The 9,929-nt window shown below is 39.7% G+C and overlaps 2 protein-coding genes across 4 annotated transcripts in view; one reads left to right on the forward strand and one right to left on the reverse strand.

Annotated features, from left to right (window-relative positions):
* The window catches only part of LOC116038592 (potassium voltage-gated channel subfamily D member 2-like), a 32,968-nt gene extending 30,784 nt beyond the window's left edge, over positions 1-2,184 (forward strand). For all 3 annotated transcript variants that reach the window (XM_031283106.2, XM_031283105.2, XM_031283107.2), the window contains one exon: positions 626-2,184. In XM_031283106.2, the coding sequence (XP_031138966.1) occupies positions 626-803 (178 nt within the window). In that variant the 3' untranslated portion in view covers positions 804-2,184. The remainder of the gene's footprint in view (positions 1-625) is intronic.
* A 171-nt stretch (positions 2,185-2,355) lies between these two features.
* On the reverse strand, positions 2,356-4,817 carry LOC116038571 (octopamine receptor 2-like). The gene is made up of 2 exons (XM_036003161.1): positions 3,246-4,817; positions 2,356-2,876 (listed from the first exon to the last, which is right to left on the reverse strand). The coding sequence occupies exons 1-2, from the start codon at positions 4,815-4,817 to the stop codon at positions 2,718-2,720; spliced, it is 1,731 nt and encodes a 576-aa protein (XP_035859054.1). The 3' UTR covers positions 2,356-2,717.
* Between the last annotated feature and the right edge of the window lie 5,112 nt (positions 4,818-9,929).

Raw genomic sequence — 9,929 nt, forward strand, 5'->3', positions numbered from 1 at the left:
CTACTTTTTACCAAATAAATAGTCCTTTCTCTCTGTGAAAACAGCTTGTTATGTGGATAATCCACTGCAACTAGGACACTGTATCTGGTGTTGCTGTTGAATGTATTTTTTTTTATGTTGTAAGCAGTTGAAATGAAATTCGGTTAATCTCTATTAAATTGGGGCACAGCATAATTCTCAGAGCTGGATATCTCAGAATACAGGCATGTGCTGTAAAACCAAAACTATTATTTCTTGATACCACGAGTGGTAAGTGAGAAAACTTGTTACTTCATAAATTAGGTGAACTAACGCCCATTTACCATAGTGTGAAAGATTTCATACAGGTGAGGATTCTTTTGTTGTATTTGATGTATATAGTCAGTATCAACCTTTATATGCACAGTCCTCCACAGTATTCTCTTTAGACTGACAAAAGCTGCGGAGGTTCACACTGAAAACTGATGAGCAACATAAGCCAAAGCTCCTTTACATTTTTACTCTGTACAAAGAACATGAATATTTCTGTATCGTTGCTTTTATACTGTACAGTATAAGAATAAAGAACTCTGTGAAATAAAGTCTTGTGTAATACATTCACAAGGTCAAGCCTCTCATCCTCTTTCATCCTGTGTTTCTTTTACAGCCGTTCTAGCCTGAATGCCAAACTTGATGAGACTGTGCCCTTGAAATGTGACAAACCTTACATCACTCCTTCCATGGTCAGCCTATCTGTACCGGTGGTAACCTCATCGGACGGACACGGCTCCACCACCACCACCGCATACTCTCAGAGCAACATTGTCCGAGTATCTGCCTTGTAGATGTCATGCTTATCTAATCAGCTAACTGGTCTCAAGAAGCACCAGATGCTGAGGAGAGGGACCACCGAGCATCAACCTGCCATAATTTAGAGGGATTATAAATATAAAATCTGGGTTTTTGAAGTAGTGATCTCATCTGATGTCACACTCTGCATGGTATTAAAATGATGTGGACAGCTGCCTTGGAAATAAAAGCAAACCAGCACATCTTGCGCCATTAAGCACAGCAGAGCAAGGAAGTGTTGGTATTGCGTGGTTATCGTTGTTGCCTAAAAATACTGAAAAAACTTTATTTTTGAACATGTAATGTAGTTGTATTTGTTGTCTTCTGATACTAAGGAGGAAAGGCAGATGTTAAAAGGTCATTCTTGATAGCCTCTGATGACAAAGCACACATATTCATTAACTGAGGACCATCTTTGTGAATATTAAATCATCTACTTACATATTAGAAACAATCACCACCCAGTTAAATAGATTGTTTTGAAACCTTTCAACTACACTGTTTCTAATTGTCCCCTCACTGTTGTAAATTCAGAAAACATGCATCCACTGGAATGGATAACTGTTGTGAATATTCATTAACTGACTCATTAACTGGTTGATTTCATAGCTTGATGAGTAAAAAATACAACGCATCCTGACATGTTTCTGAAATGTGCAAGTGAACGTCAAAATGACAAAATCTGTGTTAACTTACATATTTGACAACCTGGTATGGATCTATGTGAAAGTCACTGTCATTAATTAACAATGGACATTGAGAACAATACAGGGTACATATTAATTAGGTCACAAGGTAGAAATCTAAGTGAATGTTCTCCACAACACTTAACTTATACTAACCCTGATGTGGACACAGATTGACCTGGAAAACCATATGAAAGAGTATTGAACATCAATTCCATTGCACTGCTCTTAAATTATAATATTCATTATAATAAGTGAGACTTGGTAAATTTCACTGTGTTAAAGGGCCATTTTGTACATTTTTCATATTGTAAATATCTCATTTAGAACTTTATCAACTGCATTTGAAGTTGGCTCCTCTTATTTCTAGATTTAGTTGACAGTTGTTGGCATACTATTTCTGTCTGTTAACTGGTTGAATTAAGGATTTGCATGCTGTCATTGCAGAATTCTGTTTTATTAAAAGTCTGTCTTCTTGTTGGAGGTTTGTCAGTAAAAATGAGATTGATGGAAGGAAACACAACGAGACTGGTATATTATGATGTAAATTCTGCAAAGCTTTGCTTTTAATGAAATGCAAACCTTGTCATGGAGTACATATATAAGAGGTAAGGAAAAAGGACAAATGATCACACATTGTGCATTTGGTGCAGTGGTTAGAATAAATACTGTAGCTCTACTGAAACATCCATTAAATGACCCATGTCTTTTGTTTCTTATGAGAGCACAATAAGGTAGATCTCATAACATTTTGCCTGATTACTCAAAGATCATCACCAATGAGAGGATGGAATAATAATTAGGTGCTGCCAGGACACGTGAGGACTTGACTGGCCCAGTGGTGGGTCCTGCCTGCAGGGTCTCTGGAGACAGACAAGCAGGCCTCAGTGATTGTTTGACAACAAATGCTGGCAGCGTCCCCCTGCTGAGCTGATTGTGTCGGCCCAGGCTGTTTCTAGCAGCATGCAGCACCTCTGCTCTGCAGTGTTTAGTAACTGCTGCAAAGTCAGCCTGCATTAAATCTAAGATAACACAGCGGCATATTACATAATATACCTCCTATACCCAAATCAAAATTCACACTTTGACGTCTGGGGTTTCTTTTAGTTAATATTTTAACAATGACTAGAAAAATGTTAACCATTTTATTATTCAGTTACATAGTGAATATTGAATATGGTAATTTGGTCTAGTGCCACTCAGAAGTAGGTAGAAGTAGAAATATTATAATTCTTTATTGAATATGGACAAAAACTTGTTTTTAAGCCTATAAAACTCTGTCCGAAACTGAGGGTTCACTGCAGCATATATTATTGGGTCACTTAGTGATGTGATGCAGGCGATAGAGACTGACAGAATCTGAATGTCCCGAATGATTGTTATCTGAAAAAATCATAGAAAATGAAAAAGTGTTAGAGAACATTAGAGAAGACTTTGTGTAATGGCTATCAATATACAGTATATTACACAGCTTTTAAACCTAGGGTTCAGAGAATTAGTTTGATATAAAATATAAAAAATACAATTTGTTTGATGTTGTAAGCAGCACATATGCATGCTAATATATATATATATATATATATATATATATATATACTGTATATATGGCATTATGACGTGATGTGTGTTTTTGGAGCCTAAAGGTGAGTTCAGGGGCCAGAAACAGTTGAGAGGCCCTACTACACACTACAGTTTAAGTTATACTACAAAGAAAAACTTTACATTTTTTGACATACAAAATGCCAGAAAAACTTGCATCCTTGTCTCACAAATACTTACCTGTGTTCTGTGAACAGCATTCATCAGGATAGTTGTGATCAATGGTAGCCAGAATAAGATGAAGGTTATAATAATATAGCCAGCACGCTTTGCCATTTTACTTTCCTTCTTTTTTTTCGCTCTCTCTTTACTTGCTTTGGAAGGCATCATGCAAACAGCACCTTCCACCTCCATGTTTTGTTTTGTAGCTTCTGTTTCAGGGACATTACTTATGACGGGAGGTAATGAAGACACTTCATCTACAGTCAATTTTTCTCCTCCATTGCTGTTCTTAGCTTGTTTTAATTCAATCAGTAAAACAGGAGTGGATTCTGTATTCTCTAACTGTGCAGACGAGGGAACATGGGGGCTGGTTTCTTTCATTTCAGAGGGCGTTTTGTCAATTTTTACTCTCTCTTTGGACTGCTTTTCTATGTCAAAATTGCTTGACACCTTCTGCGGCTTTGTGGTTGAGCTCTGAACACTAGCAGCAGCATCTCCATTTGATGAGTTTGCTTCAACGTTCGCACCACAGGGATTGGACTGCTCTGTTTTAAAAGGTTTCTCCTCAGTCTGCACTGCAGCTGGCATTGCAGGAGGGTGATGTTGTTCTGTTTCCAAGTCAGTTATCTCCAATGTATTTTTTAACTCTTTTTTATTCTCTGAACTGATGGAGGCACATTGTGGAGCTTTTGTTGAGGCCAGTAGAGCAGCTGTAGAATCTTTCTTGGATGAATTTGGTTCTGCTTGTGTCACTAGTTCCACCTGAACAACACTTTTGCTCAGGGTCTGGTTTTGCTCTGATTTTCCGTGTCCATTTTCCACCGCAGTGGTTTCTTCTTTCTTCTGCTTATCTTTTGTTTTGTCTGTTTTTGAAAGAGGAAAAGTACCTCTGTCAAATATTTTACGATTGTGTGATCTCACAAGGATAAATATGCGAGCATAGAATCCAATGATAACACTAAAGCAAACTGCCCAAAGTGGGAACAACATGTAAAGTCCAAAGGTGTCATAGGAGGAGGATGCTACTCTTGATAATCCTTTGCATTTTTCATACACGGGTGAGTCCTTGACAAATATCACACAAAAAACAGCCACCAGAATAGCCAAGGCCCATGTGAGAGGAATCAGTACCATTATCCGTCTTCGCCTTTGACTAGTTTTGGAGGGTTGGGCAATGGCCTGGTACCTTTCTCCACTTATACAGGCCAGTGTCAACAGTTGGATGCAGCAGCTGAAAGAGAAAAAGGCCACTTGTGTATCACAGATCAACTCGTCCACATATCCTCTTTGATACACAGTCGTGACGATGGTTAAGAGAATGGGGCAGTCAACTACACATCTCAGAATGTCTATGACTGCCAGATTCACCACCAGCACATTATTCATAGTTTGCAGTGATTTTTGGTAATGAACTGCCAGTATAACAAAAAGATTTGCTGCAATCCCCACAGCAGAAGTGATCAACAGAATCAAGCTGTTTGCCACAACAAAGGCGATGTCAGTGTATTCCTCCCAAATGGTGTTGTTCCCAGAGTCCCATGCAGGTGTAAGCTTGCCTCTCATCTCCAGGTTCAAAGATTTAACATGTTTAGTTCTTCATTTCAGTATCTTCATTCTCTCTACGCCTCCCGAACATACAGTAAGCCTAGCTTCACTTGTTGGCAAGAGATTCTCCACTGAGTGAATAATGTTAATGGGTGAACCTGTAGCTTGGACAAGTATCCGCCCTTTTCATTATCACTTCACTGCAGCAGCACGTCACCTGGGAGTCCTCACTGTTCACATTCATTAAAGACTGTGCAGTGTATTCACAGCATAGACAACTGGAAAAAAGGATGGTTGTTAATTGAAAAGTATTTACGTCACTATTATCTCAATCCTGATTCAGAACTTTAAAAAGCCAACAAATGGCTCAGAGCAGAAATGCAATAGGCTAATGATGATGGTATGGCATTGTGATACATAGGATATGCATCACAGTATGTGTGTGAAGTGAACAGCTGTCCATTTAATCTAATACAGTACCTCACAAAGAAAAAAGCTTTGCATCAAGCATGCCAGATGGATGACTTGGGAGTTCTTGAATTGGCTCAGGAAATACAGTGAGCATTGCTGCTGGATTATAGAATGACACTGTGTAATCCTGTTTGAAGATAAAGTGTGAAATGCTCTTTGCTTCAAATGTGCAGGCTTATGGACTATGCCAAATTTGGGATTAGATCAACATAATACATGTTCCTCCTGACCATCCTACATATTAGACTGATCCAATATCTGTCAAAATCATGTAGGTAAAAACTAGAAGTTCTGGAAAATAAACTGTGGGGAAACACAAAACCATGCATCAAACGTCTTGGTGCAAAACATACAACTGTAAATATTTTAGGACACCATAAACTGTGACAACATAATGAGCAACTTGCTAAAATAGAAACGAGAAGACAAAAGAGTTGCAAATGAAAAAGCGCTTTATTTAGAAACAGATTACCATTTATAATATTTAGCCTACATCCAGCGTGCCAAACAATTGCCATGGGACGGATAAAGGCCTAACATATTATTTACAAAAGGTGTATGTAGAGTAGCCTAATAGAAATTACTTTCAGTGCATTAAGAAAGTATTCAGACTACTTCACTTTTTTCACATTTCGTTATGCTGCATCCTAATGCTAAAATTGTGTAAATGAATTAACTCATCAATATACACTCAATACCCCATAATGACAAAGCAAAATAAGGATTTTAGATTTTTTTGCAAATTTATTAAAAAGAAAAAACTGAATTTAGTATTCTGCTATGACACTTGAAATTTAGCTCAGGTGCTTTCTATTTCTCTTGATCATCTTTGAGATGTTTCTACACCGCGATTGGTCTGTGGTAAATGTAACTGATTGGACATGATGTCTAAGGTTTCACAGTTGATAATGCAATCAGAGCAAAAACCAATCCATGAGGTCGAAGAAGCTGCCTGCACAGCTCAGAGAGAGAGGATTGTGTTGCTGGTGGTGAAATATGCAAGGGGGTAAGCGAGCATCAGGAAAGCGTATGGGGAGTTTCTCGGGCTAACAAGCCATCACCTTCCGTTAGCATTCCATTGACTGATATTCATTTTGGCGACACTTTGACAGTGAATAACTTTACATCTAAAGTGTTTAAAGACTCTATGTGTCCATTGTTTATTTCTAAAGAAACACGACAATGTATAAAAAGCTCCATTAATTTGCATCTCACGTTATGGCCCTGTAGCAGCTGTTTTCTTAAAAATAGCCAAACGTTTGCGTCATGACCACGCAACTTTCTGTCGCACAGTAGAGAATTAATCGTATAGTCAGGAGAAGCTCGCAGGTAATCGGGGGGACATGTCGTGGAGGCATACAGTCAAGGGAGAAGCCCAAAGAGAGTCCATGAAAGCATCGGAACAAAATAGAAACTGCTCCAACGCTCATGGACAGCTCCTATACTCACGCTCTCCATCTCTGCAAGATTCGGAATGATTGAGATTTCTCTTGGCACAGCTACCAGAAGACTTACAACTTTCAGACAGGTTGCTCATGTCACATCTACGTCGTCAAGCTCAGTTTGAGGCTGTGCAGCAGCCATCACCAGAAAAGTGCTTCTAATTGACTTCACTGGTCTCCGCCGAAGTCAACCTGATCTCACAGAATTCTGTGAAATGAACACAGCTCCTTAACCTTTAAACACTGTTTGTTGCTACCCCCCTTAATTTACTGTTTTCGGTCAAATTTGACCGGACAGTTTTAACTGCTCTTATTTTAACATAAATGCCAATACAATTGACAAAAGTATTTTTAATAGAATATTTATTGTAAAAGAACCTTATTAGAACATTAACATCTACAATGTGTGTGTGTGTGTGTGTGTGTGTGTGTGGGTGTGTGTATATCTGTCTGTTTGTGGGTGTGTGAGTGTGTGTGTTTCTGTGTGTGCGTGCATGTATTTGTGTGCGAACATTGGTGGTTCACATGCACAAGTGGCAACATGACAACATGAACTGTGTGTGTGCGTGTGTGTGTGTGTGTGTGTGTGTGTGTGAGTGTACATATGTGTGTGTGTGTGTGTGTGTGTGTGTGTGTGTGTGTGTGTGTGTGTGTGTGTGTGTGTGTGTGGGTGTGGGTGTGTGTGTGTGTGTTTCTGTGTGTGTGGGTGTGTGTGTGTGTGTGTTTCTGTGCGTGCGTGCATGCATGTGTGTGCGTGGTTCACATGCACAAGTGGCAACATGACAACATAAATTGACAACATAAAGTATGTGTGTGTGTGAGAGAGTGTGTGTGTGTGTGTGTGTGTGTGTGTGTGTGTGTGTGTGTGTGTGTGTGTGTGTGTGTGTGTGGGTGTGTGTGTTTCTGTGTGTGCGTGTATGCATGTGAGTGCGAACATTGGGGGTTCACACGCACAAATGGCAAATTGCAGTCATGGTGCAGTGTCCCTTGCAAATGGAAGCTTTGCACCTGTGACTAGGTACACAAGAACAGGAAAGTTGTAGGAGTGTGTGTATGGAGATGTCTTTTATCTCCTGGATAAAAATTATACTCTTTCCCATTAATTTCCTATGGCGGTCATTTTTGACCGTAAACAAAAGAAGTGTGACTAAGTTGAATAAATCACTCAAAATTCAAAGAAAGTAGTCACAATGAATGTTATGTGTTCAAATGCCTTTTGTGAAGGATATCATAAGGTCTTGAGGCAATCTGATGAAAAATGTCATTTTTATGGTACAGGGAATGTGTAAATCGGTCATTTTTGACCAGAACAGTGTTAGAAGGTTAACTCAAAATCTGTGGCAGTTTCACGGAATCGCAAAACATTCCGTGATGGGCCCACGGAAGAATTCCGTGAAATGAACACAGATCGTCGAAAATTCCGTGATGGGCCCACAGAAGAATTCCGTTAAATAAACACGGCCCCTTAAGTTAAGGAAAAGGTCATGGATGGGCTTACGGTTCTGTGACACGCAGGAAGAACGGGACGGAAAAGAAGGAAGTGACTTTAGGAAACTTGACATGCGGGACACGAACCCCAGTCTCCTGGGTGAAAGTCCTGTTGTTTGACCCATCCACCACCCCACCAACCTTCTTATGCAGAATTTCGGCCTTACATAGTACTCACTACCTTAGTCGCTCTTAATGCTACGTCATCTTCTCATTGACTTTACATTGGCATTGTTTTCCGTGGTGGCTACACGGATTTTTCACACATTCCGTGCCACCACCACGTAATGTGCTGTTAACAATTTGTGATCATTTCACGGAATTCTGTGCAACCAGGCTGGCTGAAGTCTATGGCGTTGCTGTGTCCATTTCCTTCACTGTCTATGGAAATATGAAGCCAATGCGTAATTAATTAATGCATAATTAAGGGCGTGGTCACTTCGGGTGACAGGTGACTAGTGACAGGAAGGTAGCCGCATAGCTGCAGCTCTGCTCAGTGTCCCCGTCACTTCAGCTAAGCTAATTCGAGACACTTGATCCTCCCAACTGCTTTTGTGCCTTTCGCAGAATTATTCATACAAATATCCGACACAGATGTGGCTTGTTGTGCGTTTAATTGTACCAACAGACACTCCAAGAAGTCTGCACTCGTTTTTCGTTGAGTGAAATGCTAATATTTTATTTAACTAACGTTAGCATTATTTGCACGCTAATTAGCAATAGACAGAAGGGATTAGCCTTGGAGCAAGACACCCAGCTAACAGCACCGTATGCTTACCAACGTTAAACGGGCATGCACCAAAGTCAACACGCAACTTAAGTGAGAAGTGTTGAAATTTAGAGCGATAATTGAACAAAAGGTGTCTGTGTGAGTTTGGGAAATAAAGTTCCATCCTATTTTATACAGTCTGGTCGAGGCACATATCTGGGGAAGGCTACAAAAACATTTCTGCTGCATTGACGGTTCCCACGAGCACAAAAATAATCTTAAATGGAAGAGTGTTTGGAACATCCTGGACTTTTCCTAGCGCTGGCTGCCTGGCCAAACTGAGCAATTGGGGAAGAAGAGCCTTGTTAAGAGAGGTGACCAACCAAGAACCGAAATGGTCACTCTGGCTGAGCTCCAGAGGGGAGATGAGAGAATCTTCCAGAAGGCTAACCATCACTGTGACACTTTACCGAAATGGCCTTTATGGCAGAGTGGCCAGACGGAAGCCTCTCCTCAGTGAAAGACATGACAACCTGCTTGGAGTTCGCAAAACAAAGCTCCTACAGACTCTGAGAAACAAGATGTTGGCTGATTGGAATCAATTCTTAGCGTCATGTCTGGAGGAAACTGGCACGGGAGAATTTTTTTTGTCAGTTTTTGGAAAAATAAGGATAGATTGCAAGGTTTATTGTGACAGAATCATTAATTAATATTAATCATAGTTTAATAAATATAATCAAATAATTGCCCCCCTAAACAAATATGAACCAATTAAAAAACATATCAATGAAATAGAGTAAATCAATAAATGTCACTCTTAGATCAAATCATCAACTATTGAAGAGTGAATTAAATCCTCAGCCAAAAATGAATCATCCTAGTTGCTAGCACCAACTCTACAACTAGTTACAACTCTCTCGTAATTGTGTCCTCTTACTTCATCTTTATTCAGTGATGCATTGTTGTGCAGTGTGAGCTCAGGTGTGTGCCATGTAAGACACAACATCCTGTGTTTAAATC

The sequence above is a fragment of the Sander lucioperca genome, chromosome 7 (assembly GCF_008315115.2).
Source record: "Sander lucioperca isolate FBNREF2018 chromosome 7, SLUC_FBN_1.2, whole genome shotgun sequence".
NCBI classification, from domain to species: Eukaryota; Metazoa; Chordata; class Actinopteri; order Perciformes; family Percidae; genus Sander; species Sander lucioperca.